This window comes from Lycium ferocissimum, chromosome 11 (genome assembly GCF_029784015.1).
Source record: "Lycium ferocissimum isolate CSIRO_LF1 chromosome 11, AGI_CSIRO_Lferr_CH_V1, whole genome shotgun sequence".
NCBI lineage: Eukaryota > Viridiplantae > Streptophyta > Magnoliopsida > Solanales > Solanaceae > Lycium > Lycium ferocissimum.
The window spans coordinates 44332425-44346223 of record NC_081352.1 but is presented as its reverse complement, the minus strand read 5'-3'; the positions used below and the strand labels follow the sequence as shown (position 1 = coordinate 44346223).

At 36.0% G+C, this 13799-nt stretch overlaps 2 protein-coding genes across 3 annotated transcripts in view; both read right to left on the bottom strand.

The window, feature by feature from the left end:
- Nucleotides 1-1017: 1017 nt before the first annotated feature.
- On the bottom strand, nucleotides 1018-5773 carry LOC132037824 (uncharacterized). 2 transcript variants are annotated; one of them, XM_059428457.1, is made up of 3 exons: nucleotides 5577-5773; nucleotides 1453-2470; nucleotides 1018-1367 (listed from the first exon to the last, which is right to left on the bottom strand). In XM_059428457.1, exon 2 carries the CDS (start codon nucleotides 2466-2468, stop codon nucleotides 1500-1502), a length of 969 nt encoding a protein of 322 aa, XP_059284440.1. In that variant the 5' UTR covers nucleotides 2469-2470; nucleotides 5577-5773; the 3' UTR covers nucleotides 1018-1367; nucleotides 1453-1499. The 2 variants fall into 2 exon arrangements, with proteins under 2 accessions (XP_059284440.1, XP_059284441.1); XM_059428458.1 differs by having other exon boundaries at nucleotides 1471-2470.
- A 1691-nt stretch (nucleotides 5774-7464) lies between these two features.
- LOC132036746 (mitogen-activated protein kinase kinase kinase 1-like) overlaps nucleotides 7465-13799 on the bottom strand; it is a 97282-nt gene continuing 90947 nt past the window's right edge. Inside the window, exons 7-9 of the mRNA XM_059427130.1 lie at nucleotides 12264-12374; nucleotides 10882-11106; nucleotides 7465-7839 (exon numbers count right to left, since the gene is read on the bottom strand). Of these exons, the coding sequence (XP_059283113.1) occupies nucleotides 10891-11106; nucleotides 12264-12374 (327 nt within the window). The 3' untranslated portion in view covers nucleotides 7465-7839; nucleotides 10882-10890. The remainder of the gene's footprint in view (nucleotides 7840-10881; nucleotides 11107-12263; nucleotides 12375-13799) is intronic.

Here is a 13799-nt window from a genome sequence, read left to right as displayed (position 1 = left end):
AAAATGAAAACAGTCAAAAGGTTTTTTTTTTAAAAAAAGGCCTTTTCCATGCTCTTCTTCCTTGAATTTCTTCTCATTGAGAGATGCGGTATTGCCGAGAGATAGATGTTCTGTTTTTCCATTGAAAAATATGCAGGATAGTGTTATTTTCAGAAGTCAGCAGGAGAAAGAATTCGATTAGATTTTCTTTCAATAAGAAACTGCACGATCATTCCCCCTATTATAAAGAATCAATTTAAAAAGAGATCAGTGCTCCAATATCATTATTCGATATTCATCATATGCTTGCTTGGGGATCACTTACGTGATGAGGCTCTTTTATTGGGATTGTATGTATTTTGTAAACTAGAAGAGTAACTTTTTTTCCATTGGGTATAACTTCAACTTTTCACAGGCCATCAATTAGTTAATCGTCTGACATATTTTAGTTCATTCCTCCCTCTCATTTTCTATTGCATGTTATAACTGAATTCTATGTTTTATAACACAAAACCTCCTTTCTTGCACTGAGCATAAAAAGATTACTTCATCAGCATGAGACTATGCGATTGGTTTGCATATTAATCAAAGTTTTACCCCACAACCCCTAAAGCAAATAGCACGCATATATCATCTATAATTAAATAGAAAGTAAAAACGGTGCAACAAGGTATATGCATCTAATCCATTTTTAAGTTATATATCGTATCAATTGATCATTAAAAGCAACTATGTTCCTACATATTAATTGTTATGGGTGTGTTTGGCACGAAAGAATATAAATGATTTTCATATTTTCTGGTGTTTTGATTAAAAAACAAAACATTATTGTCCCAAAAGCATTTATATGGGGAGTGGGGGTCAGGAAATGGGGCAGTCGAGGGACGGTGGGAGGTGGGGCATTAAAGGGTGAGAAGAAGAAAATGAACTTTGAATGCCAAGTATAGAATTTGTTTTCCCTACTTCTAGTAGGAAAGTCATCATCTTCCTAATCCTATCAAACATACGACGACGAATCACATAGGAGTCGCAAGCCGGTAAAAACATAAAGAACAGTACGACTCTCAAATAAGCTTCTTACAAGAATCATCAAAAGCACAGAACAAAGACGATACAGGCAAAATACTACTAGTTCATAGTTTAAGGAAATTAACCCCATGCACCAATGTCGCGCCCTCCTTTCCTGAAGGATCGATATATCCAATAGAGAGAAAAAATCCCTCTGAAGTTACCTGATTTTATGAAACTATCGCCTAATTCATGAAATTAAAGCATCTAGGAGTAGGGAGGAGGCTTGAATTTACTTTACTATGCAATCTGGTTCCTATTTACAGGCAACTAAAGGAACTCCAAATTGCTGCAAGCAGTGTCATCAATCCTCTAAAAACCTGCAGGAAACAATGGTTAGGAACGGCAACATGGACGTCTCACACATTTTTGTGTTGTAACAAATAAAGTCATAGTAAAACATACATGCGTCATCATCCCTACCACTCTTGAAAACCTTTTTTTCTGATAAATCACCGAATTCTGCTACTGGCTCGATGACGTTGCCGCCTTCTTGATCTTCCCAATAAGAGCCTACTGTGAAGTCGAGAGATTCTGTTGAAAACATTAGATGCAGCCCCAGTGCCAGAATGATGGGCGAAAAAATCATCCGAATCAAATGACTGATAGCCATCATCGAAAAGATCATCTGAGTGGATATTATCATTCCAGCGACTGCCAAAAGGTTCTGACCTAAAAACAGTCTCATCGAGATGGTTATCCAATCCAAAATTCCTATGGAGGCCTCCGAAATTACCCTCTATTACATAATCTCCCATTACAATTGCCCCAGGCATGGCAGATCTGATTGTGCTAAACACATCGTTCAACTCTCTCTCGTGCTCAAGCTTCTTCCATTTCTCTGCAAGTGAAGGGTCTACTTCAAGGGGGCATGCTGAAGGATGCTCCCGTCTTACATGTTTCCTTAACTTTTTGTACGTTCCAACAAATGAGCAATTTTCATGCATGCATGTTCTCTTCTTTGCATTTAGATGCTTACGTGCAGGTTCCACAACCGTCCAACCCTTTACCTGTCCACGACAGAGTGGGCATAGGAGTTGAGCTACTGAATCCCCAGCAAACGAACCTGCTCCTGACGAGCAATTAGGATCATCAGTTGACAGCAACCCTGGTTCAGAGCCCTCAATTGAAGTGACTTTAGTATATGCTTTCTTGTACTGCTCAAGACAATTTGAGAAACGATAGCTAGTAGCACACATATAAGGACGACATCCCTTGTCATAAGAAGAGCACAGCAGCAGCACTGCATTGTGAGGATGCTCCATGCAAACTGCGCAAGTTGCCCCTTCCCATTCTTTCTTCTCTGATGATTTTGGTCGTTTCTCCTTTTGGTGAATCTTCTTGCACATTTTTGAGCGGCAAGACAGCAAATCATGGTGATGGAAATCAGTTACCTGTTGCACCTTGCTTGGTTTTGTCATTTCTGGAAAAGAAGATATAGTCCCCACCCACAAAATAAAGGGAACAAAGAAACCAACGGGAAAGGGTGGGGGGGCAGGGGAAGAGGTTAGTAAACCAGATTTTTGCTAAACGAGCAAGCTTAAACTATTAAAATAATAACTGGAGAGAATGAAAAAGATATCATGCAAGGTTTCAATGTTTCACAAACTCTGCACTTAGACCTTGGGCACGTTCATATATGTTGTTCTTAAAACAGATAAACTTGCTGCCTTTGATGAAAGAAAACTAGAGGATAAAGATACTTCTTAAATAACCTAAAACTGTTTAGTGCACATGATGCTGATCGACATAACATGAGAACTGAATTATCAACATCCTCTCTGTTTCATCTATCTAACTAGTTTTAGGAAGTAGAGCAGGTAAATCTACACCAGCTACATGCCCATCAAATGAACCAGCTCGACCACACAAAAAAAGGAACGCTCCAATGAAAAGCCAACCTCCAACACATACTGGTGTTTTAAAACAGATCCCCAGTGGACCATGAAGTTTATGCCTTTTATAGGTGAATTCATTTATTCTCCAACTTTTCGTTAAAAATCACTCTCCTTGTCCGACTCTAGACCATTAGATATTCTCCCGTTTCTATCTCAAAATCTGACCATTGACAGGTAATTTTATAAATACAATGTCTTTTCCCTTCCAATTATCAACCACGTCTTTCAGATTATTCTTTTTTTTTTTTTTTCTTTTTTTTGTATTCTAGTATGATTTGTGCTTCTCTTTCTCATTTATGTTATTTGACTCACATATGTAACCGATAAAAGTTTATTTAAAAGTCAAAAAATTTAACTAAATAGTTATAAACACATTCATTAATAACATTGAAGACTGAATTTTTTTAAAATAGAAATAAAATTGAAAAAACAGAAAATTGCTCCTAATAGTTGTATTTTTTAAATGCCCAAGAAATTCAAAATTCTACCTAAAATTTGAAAATAAAAGAGATGGGACTCAAGTATCTAGTGCATTGTTTATTTAATTGTTAATATCTAGTGCACTTAAAATTAAATAACACTTGTGCATGACAATATTTGCGGCAAATTCTTAAAGACCTTCTCTCTTTATATCATCAATAAATTTAAAATAACTTACGGTACTGAATCATAGGTAAAACATTTAAAGTGAAAATAATGGGAACAATAACATACTTCACTAAAAAAATGGGGAAAATAACATAAATTGAAGTTAACCAACTTCACAAAAGGAATACGAAAAAGAAAAACAGAAGATACGAAAACAAGAGGGGAAGTTCTGGAAAAAAAAAAAAAAAAAAAAGAATCGGAGGTAGCTAATTTAGAGAGCAAAATAGGCATTGTCTTTCTAAAATCACCTGTCAATGCTATGATTTTGAACTAGGATAGGCTAACGTCAGAGGAAGTTTAATCACACAAAATTACTGACCGTAGTTTTTTTTTTTTTTTTTTTTTACTCCACCCCAATTTATGTGATGGTGTTTGACTGAGCTCGAAGTTTAAGGAGGACAAAAAGACTTTAGGAACTTGTGATCTAAATTAAGCCATAGATATTTGGGTGACTACAAATCATCTTATTAAGGGTAAAATGGGCATTTTAAAGTTAACTGTTCCTAAATAAAGAAAGGTACCATTCTTTCTGGGACTAACTAAAAAGGAATTAGTGTCATATAAATTGGAAAGAAGAGAGTAATAAATATGGGCAGAACAATCAACTAGATAGCCTAGGCTGTTTAACTTGTAAAAGAACACTAAGGATCGAAACCTCTCTCAATATCCCAACTTTGGCACTTTGCAACCAGAAAAATATGAGAACAACAGTAATTGTGCATGATCAAAATTCAAATATGAGCAGAAAGGTCATTCAACTAGGAGAATAATGATCTTCCAATTAGTGTTCGGGCTTCTTTATCCTCTAACTAGGTTATTGACAATTTATACAAGATATCCTCAACCAACTGAACAGACCAACAGAATATAATATCTCAATTGTAAAAGTTAATAGCATTAGTATTGATCAGCCTATCCACCAACCTAAATCTCGCTCATTACGTCATCACTTCAAACAAGTAGTTACACTTACTTCCCAAACTCGCCCTTTTGAACAGGATCTCCATTTCTCCTCTTTTGAGAGTTAATAAGGTATTTTAAAACAGATTTACAATTGCAATACATAGAAAAACAAACCAGAAAGCCCTTTTAGAAAACTTTCCAACCACGAAAACAGACCCATTTTCCAATTCCAACTGTTAAGTGAAACTCTTAGGTAATGTTATCCATAACAATTTTTTTTTTTTTTTTTTTTTATGACAAGGGAACCCGCAGCCGCTACCCTTTGGGTGAGCACTGGGTAAACCCGCTCTAGTGCACTAGCCCGTAAACCACACAGGAGAGGTAACCCGCACTACGCAAGCCATGTGCGACGAGCTCGACCCAAAAGGCAAATCCCCTGCTCTCGTAGGCAGGGGTTTCAACTCCGAGACCTCCATTTGAAAGCCCCATGCTCAACCACTGACTCCTTGCGGGTTCCATAACTTGTATTTTTCCCAACTTTACAATGCCTTGAGAGTTTTAACAATTAGCAAATGGGATTTTTACAAAAAATATACAACCCAACATAATATATTAACACCAACATAGCCATATTTTCAGTTTACATTCACATAACCAACTTTATTTTTTCCAACAGTGCTTATACACAAGGTATAAACATTATACGACATACACAAACATTATACACTTACGGTAAACTATGTGTCCACCTTGTATAGAAGTGTATAAGAGGTTTTTAAGCGAAAAAACTGGGCTAAACCGGGTAAATGCATGGTGTATTTTTCCTTTGAATATGGAACACTATCATATTTTCAACTAATAGAACAGTGACCAAAATAATACAACCTGTAAACACTACAAAAACCTAATCAATAAAATAGAAATGAAATCTAGTCAGGCACAAATAAATCCAAATCAATTTGCTCAAAATTCACACACAGACATAATTAAACACAAATATATATACATCAAACTAGAGCAGGAATAAAGCAATCGAAATCTGGAAAAAAAAAAAAAAAGAGGGATCTTCAACAAATGTACCTGAATAACCTACGAATCGACGAACAAAAATAGTACTAGGTTTCTCTGCACTTGTATATATATATCTATCGATTTATCAAAATATGATTTTGACAAAACAAAATAAAATAAAATATATATATATATGGAGGAGAGAGAAGAAAGGGTTTGCGTCCAACAATTGGTTTCTCTCTCTCTCTATAGTTTTGCTGCTTGCCACTATGAGTGGGCTTACACTATTTATTATCTGTAAATACAAATTACAGTGTCATTTCATTTTTACGGGTCGGGTTGCTTTGTATTTAAGGGATTTCTCTAGATGTAACATGAACATGGTGGAGTCATGTTTCAAACATTGTGACGCCATTATCTTTTATCGTGCCTGACTTTTTCACCAAGCATTATGTTACACCTCTATATTGGTCCATAATGTGGAATAAATATTATGGTACTTTAATTAAAGCCTATGTTTCCTAAAAGATGATTTCATTTAAACACTTAATTAAGATTTGTTTTGATTGTGGCACATAATGAATTATTTATATTAGATATTTTGGGCTCAAATTGGGGAGAAAAAATTACGCATATTCTCAAACTCATATTACGTAGATAAGTTAATCATATAAAATATGTCATATCCTTTAATTATGTAACATTAGTCTCAATTGGAACATGTTTGAAGTTTTATGGTTAATTGATGCTAATATGTATAATTAAAGGAAGTAATATTTTAAGTGATTAACTTAATTACTGTGTAATATATGGCTTAAGTATATACATAAAAAAATTTCCAAAATATGAGCCAAAAGTATTAATAAAAATAGTTTATCACATGTCATAATTCGAGTGTTTAAATGAAATTTACTTACAAATTTAATGAATTGTTGATATATTCAGCCTTAATATGTCACATTTTGAACCCAAGAGCACTCACAATTCAAACCCATATTAACAAGTTCAAAATTTAGTAATCTACTTCCCCAGTAACAAGTTTTAGTGTATACTTGATAAACCTAAAAAAAACAATGGAGTAATAGCAGTACCAAACACCGATACAATTCTTCTTTGAATTTTCCATGTTCAGGTATTTTCTGATGAATTTACTTTTGTTACGTCCACCATCCCAGACAAAGGACCAATTCTCCAAAAAGTATAAAAAGTGCAAAGGAATGTGATGCTTTACCAATTTTAAAAGATTATACGAAGAAATCATTCATACAATTCATTGGGACGTCTTCCTCCTTTCTTCCTCTTCATTTCTTCTTTTTTCCCTTTCTCACGCTCCTTTACCAACCCCCTCAAACATCAATAACTTGTAAAGTTATGTAGAGCTACTATATTTTCTACTACATATGTGAAGTTATTCATTTCTTAAAAACCACGTCATATTCTTTCTCGAAACACCTATATAACACATTATTCTATTGAAGTCCCATACTAGTTGAGAGAATGTGTTATTGTCTCCTTACATGGCCTTGAACAACTCTCAACTCTTCTCCGTTCTTGATTTATCCAATGTTGATCCCCGTATTATATTGCTCATGCTCCAAATGACCCTTAATCTTCTTCACATCAACCAGCCTACCCTTGTTTTTTATTTACTTGATGTTTGTCACTCATGTTATTTAGTCCGCGCTCCAGAAATCCAACTCTAGACATGCACGATTCTTATTGTTCCACATTAGTTGAAATGTGTTGCTACCTACTTATATGGTGTTGGACAAGTTCACTTATCGACAGCCTGAGATTGAAGACAGACGCTTTACTCACAGGTTTGTACCATCTTCCGCCTAATTATAAGACGGTCGTGCCCAGCTTCTTTTACTGCTAGCCCACAGCTTGAGAAGAGAAAATTGAAATACAAAGTTATACATTAGATCTTACTACACAGCAGAAACTAAAAGGAAAAGAAACAAGAAAGAGAGGAAGAAAGCAACAACTGGGCCTCTTCTCGTGATATATACATTTCAAATGGGTCATCTATCTTTACATCCCATACCGGCTCAAGCACTCAACTATGAATTGAACAGCATATACACCACAACACCTGACCTCTTCTTTCCTCCCATAGTGGGGTGGAAGAAAGACGTCTGGAAGGCAGAAAGAATGAGGGGGGTGGGGGCTCAAAATTACACTGCAGCAAAGGCATTGACCACAACTGCAAACAGCTCTCAACGTGGTTTCAAAACAACAAATAGCTGAACTCGGAGTTCAAATACAGGTTCTGGGAGCGCGTGCAGATTACTTTCACCAAAATTTTGAGGATCCAATGGGAAGAACCGATCTGCAGGAAAAATGACATAAAATATATCTTAGATGTACTGCTAAAATTAAGCCTAGCGAGACCAACAGATTGTAATAAAACATCAAAAAGTCCATCCAAAGGTGGAAAGGTAAATGTTACTCAAAGACTATGAATAGATCGTGACCCTGATAACGTAAGACGACGCATGGAGTTCTATATACTTTCAAAGCAGCAGCATTATCATGTTCTTCAGTTTTCCTTTTTTTTTTCTGTTGGCCTTCCCCGGGCCAGCTTACATGTACCTCGACTATTCCACTAAATACATACTTTGTGCCATGTAATTCATCCCATCAGGCCTTAGATGGAGAGAAATCACATAGTGGCTTTTATTGGATTTGGACCCTTGTTCCCAAAGTTTGCACTCACTTCATTGCTCACAAGGCGATACTGTTGGATTGTTCTCATGTTTGTCAGTTTGAAGTGCCCTTTCACATGAATTAGCGTACTTGAGAAAATAACAAGTTAAACCACAAAACCTCTATGTAGAATGTGATAAGAAAGGGAATGTACTCAGAATGGAGGAGGAGCGCAATGAAAGGCTAAATATCAGAAGTTCTTTCCAATAAAGGGGCTAAATCTCATAGGATCGGAGAACCAGCTTGACACATTACCCTCCTCTCTAAAGCCCACGAAACAGGTCCTATTGCACAAGCCACATGGCCCAACTCAATGCTTGGAGCCTTGGACAGCGCGAACCAGAATCCACCAATCAAAGCCCTACCATCTGGATTCGCCAAATGTTCTATCAATTAATGCACCCACCAGGCTCAGGCCCTCGTAACAAGGCCTTTCTAAATCTCAGGGATTGTCTATCATTAAGTTTGGATTTTTATTTTCTTCTTCAAAGCAGCATTTTCTTTAATAAAGGTACCTTTTTTATTTATTTTTAAATGAATAAAGGTTTTATTAATAAAGGTACAAAGATGGTACGAACAGTACAAGACGAAAGAAATGCAGAACAGAATCTCTAAGACATCAGACTGCTCCAACTGCCTACCTCCTAACAAGTCCAAGAAATCCATATACTGATTCATGTTTCCAATAGAACTACTATTACACCACAGGAAAAGATCATGTAAATACTTGTTCTTAATTCTAGAAATATGGTCTATTTGTCCTTCAAAGCAAGCTCTATTCCTTTCCAACCATAAAATCCAAAAGCTGCATATGCGAATAGTATCCCAAGATCAGCTTCAAGCCTTTATAAATCCTTTGTCCTTGCCAACACTCTAATAAATCCCTTATGCAGTCAGAATAACTCAGATACTCAAGAAAAGGTCCCAACACTGTCTAGAAAATTTAGAGTGAAGAAACAGATGCTCAACGGATTCCAGATCCTCCTCACACAGAAAACATCTATTAACAAGAGAAAAGCCTCTTCTATGGAGGTTGTCCTGAGTCAAACAGGCTCCCCAAGCTACAATCCAACCAAAGTATGCTACTTTACTAGGAGCTTTTGTCCTCCAAATCATCTTTCCTGGCCAGTTAGTTTACCAAGAGCCGGACTGCCTCATCAACAATCTGTAGCAGTCATTCTCATGAGTCAGAAGCTAATAGCCATGACTTTTTTTTTTTAAAGTGTTGGTGATGTGGCTGCTTGCTAGTCATCCATATCAAAAAGTCTTATGTTAGTGCCAATTTGCATTTCTTCCAAATGCTGCATTATCTGACAAAATCCTTCCAACTCCCAATCATTCAGATTTCTTCTGAAGTTCACTTGCCAGCCTGGATCTGAATGAAACTCAAAAATAGTACCTTCTCTATTAATGGAGCAGCTGTATAAAATTGGAAATTTGCTTCTCAAATTTTCATTACCTGTCCAGATGTCTGTCAGAACCTGATATTCTCACCATTACCCACTTCTAATCTGGTACTCCCTCCGTCCCAATTTATGTGTCGTTCTTTCCTTTTAAGACAGTCCCAAAAAGAATGACATGTCTTTGTATTTAGTAACAATTTAAGTTCAAACTTCCCATTTTACCCCAATGAGATGCTAGCCACAAGCACAAGATCCAAAAGTTTTCCTTTATTTCTTAAACTCCGTGCCCAATCACACACACATAAATTGGCACGGAGGGAATATGTGAATAGAACTCATCCCATAACCTGATTATATTCTTCCAGATCCAACATTTTGAATGTGAATTAGCTAGATATGATCTCCATCCATCCTTGTCAGTTGTCACAATAAATAGCTTCAATTACTTGCTTCCAGAAAGCCTCACCCTCAGAACTATATTTCCATAACCACTCGAACAGCAAACTTTTGTTATGCAATTAATGAGGTACCTTTTTTGATAAGTAAAGGTATTTTTAGTGAGGTACCTTTTAAATTCTCCTTAAAAACCAAAATGTTTCACCTTAAATAGCAGTATACTGTGATTCTCTCAAACAAATTTAGACATTTTAATTCTCCACTTTGAATTAGTCCTTTTTTTTAAGTATTTTTCAATCCTATGTGTTTTAATAATCTCTAGAATCTGAAGACTAGTCGATTTTATCCTTACAAACCACGAAGAAACAACAAAGTTTGACACAGACGGATATTTTATTTCTGTAGAACATATTACTTCTGTTACATTTCCATTCATTGTTTGATACAGTAATGATTCAAGTGAGCAACACATCTTTCTTGGGAGAGATCTATACGGTCATGTGGGAAAAGATAGTAACGGTTTTGACCAAGTACGCAGGGACATGGTTATGGCACTAGGAATGATGAAGGAAAGTCTATCCTAAAGATAGTGACGGCTTTGACCAAGAACCCAACTTGTTTGGGACTGAGGCTTAGTTGTTATATTGATTCAAGTGACACAAAACACAAGTAATGTCTCTTAAAATGATTGTGCAGATTAACTAAAGCAGATTTCTACAATTAGATGGCAGAAATTTTTGCCAACTCAACTGAAGCAATGGCAGGAATCAAGGTGAACACGGAAGCATTTTGAAATTCTAACACGACAGTTGAGCAAGTGACTACCATTAGTAAAAATAGATGACCAAGTGACATTTGGAACTTACAACAAGGTTTCAAAATCTCCTGCCTAGATTGAGAGGAGAAGCTGAGCCTGAGGAAGAGGGAAGTATTCGTTTTACAAACGGATGCTCCAAGAGCTGAGAAGCAGTTGGACGAGCACTAGGATCCACTTGCAGACACTGGTTAATAAAATCTCGTGCATCTATCGAAAGGGTATTAGGGACAGCTGGAGGTTCCCCCTTTCCAATCCTAAACAGTACCTGCATTGGCTGTTCCACAAAAAATATATATGGTCACTCTCAAAAAAATAGTGAATTTGCACGCATCAGCATTATTACAAAGAAGGTGTTCAATCAAAGAAATGCTTCCCCCCACCCAAAATCCTCTTTTTCGTTTTTTCATAAACAAGCTAAACTCAATTGCACAAGGATAACATTTTCTACGTTGACCATAATAAGAAATATAACAAAAGGAAACCTCATAAATTTATAGCATTTGACAGGAAAATAGCTATTTCTCATGTATTATGAGGTAACTTCCAACTTAAAGACTCAGCATCGCATTCCTCGTCCAAAAAAAGAATTTCAGTATTTTTATATCAATTTAGAGCAGAAACTCCATTATGTGTGTGTGTGTATAAATATATATATATATAATGGGGAGGGGGAGGACAAAAAACTCCATACTCATATGTATGTATGTGTGTGTGTGTGTTTGGATCCTGAAAAATGTTTTTTGCACCGTGCCAGATCCTCCAAAAATGCACTACTTTTGGAGGATCCTACGCACACCCGTCGACATTTCTGAAGAGTCCGGCCGACATAGTTTTTAATCAGTGATTTCCCAATAATAAAATATAACTAGCAAAAGACCATTTAACATAGCAGAATAGCATAAACAAATGCATTTTGTGTGAGAATATAGATCCCAAACATCTACAGCTAATGGTGCACACCTCTAAAAATTCTCCTCCTTAGAATAACTGGAAAAAGAGAAGACTAAAGCATATAAGAGGTCAAAGGCATGGATAATTCCACATTTCAATAGCCATTTCGTTTCGGTACAAATACAATTTTGTTGAGACAGATTAATTAAGTATTGAATTATACTCTACATGTATCAATAACAGAGCACTCCAATCATCGTTTCTAGAATAGACCTTGTGCACATCTTTCAATCAGAGTGAATGGCTACATATAATATTTCAAAAAGTTATGAGTTCATATTTCGCCCATGAATTAGATCTACCAGACTAATGGATAGTGTACTAGACCCTCATGCGGCAGAAAGAATACCATTTCAGCCAAAATAATTCATACTTGTCTAGATTTTACCAATAACATATACCACCACAAAGCCATTGACAAGTATGTCTGACCAATCAATATTTAATGGAGAAAAAAATATGAAGCTCGTGCATACGTACATTATCTAAGTGGGAGTAAGGAAACTTGCGAGTAAGCATCTCTAGGACAGTACAGCCAAGGCTCCATATATCAGCTGGAAGTCCATAACCTTGGTTCTTCCTGTTCACAACCTACATAGAGGATGGGTCATAAAAATGAGCACCTGAAACCACTGCCAATGGAAACTCATGGAGAGGAAAGAAAACAATGTACATTCTTTCTGATATTCTACTGTAACAATAGTATAGATTGTATGAAGAATCTCGAATTTCAAATAATGAAAGAAAATAGGTGGATGTGTTAACAACCCACAATGTAACTACAAAATTTATGTGCTAAACAAGATTTTGCAACGGTAAACTTACACAAACTTGCAAAACTCTCTAGAGATTAGAATGCCTATTACATCTATGACTAATTAGAGATATAAGTGCATTAACTTCGCCCTGAAATACTTCCTATGTCTTCCTTATTTGGATGCACATGTACCCAAAAAGAACAATCATGAATTCATTCGCCAACTTCAAACTCAAAGAATAAATAGACAAGTTATTTAGATTTGCTTGAAGAAGTTGTAAAGAATTGCGAATTCGAGCTGCAGCGAAACTATTTGGGCTTAAATTTTTGGATTCTGGAGGCAGGACCAACGAATTGTTACATCTACTATTTAGGTATACACCAATAAAATTGATAAGAAGGTAAAAATAAGCAAGCTGACAGTAAAATATAACAGTCATGCAAACCTAGGATCTAAATATGCAATTTGAACCACCTCTAGCACCTGCATCCACATCAACTAAAAATTTGCATCGCCTATTTTCAGATTGAGCTTGACAAAGATATTCAATCTTTAATAATGGAGGAGACAAAATTTTCCTCACACTAGATATGAGATCATACGTGGCCCATGAGGCATAGGCTAGTGGCTGCTATAAAATAACTTGGTTTTAAACTATTGAAACTGCAAGAAACAAACCAAACAAGTTTCTCTGGCTAGCAGCTTGACGCACAAATCATTACACATTGGATGACTGAGCAACCATGTCAATTAGCTATTTTCCTATCTGCCTACAAGCACTAATTTACTCCAAAGGATGATAATATCTAGAGATACCACTGAAATTCATATTTTAACAGTTCACCATGTGAAATGTCAACACTATAAGTCATTTAAAAACCACAAGACTCTTAGTGTGTGCGCCAAATGCAATTCTTTCAAGGAGTACTAAATTATGCATCTCAAAGCTGATTGGTGATTGCTAAGAAGCAAGCATGAGAGCATGAGAGTCTTGTTGTGCGGGCCAAGTGCATGCTCACCCAAAAGAGTTTTAATATCTGTTTCTTGATGCTGATTGATGATTGCTACGAAGCAAGAACGCAAGAACCCCAAACCCATTAATGCACTCGGCAACTATTTTTTTAAAACACTTAAAGACTTGATTTCCATTAATATTAACTTGCGAAAATGCACCAAAATTGATATTTTTATAATCACAACAAAACAGGCCCCTCAAGTGATTTGCAAGATTACATATATATTTAGATTAGCCAATTTC

Bases quoted from the DNA above. Each gene is read 5' to 3' on its own strand.
- LOC132037824 (XM_059428457.1), bottom strand. From the start codon at position 2,468: ATGACAAAACCAAGCAAGGTGCAACAGGTAACTGATTTCCATCACCAT.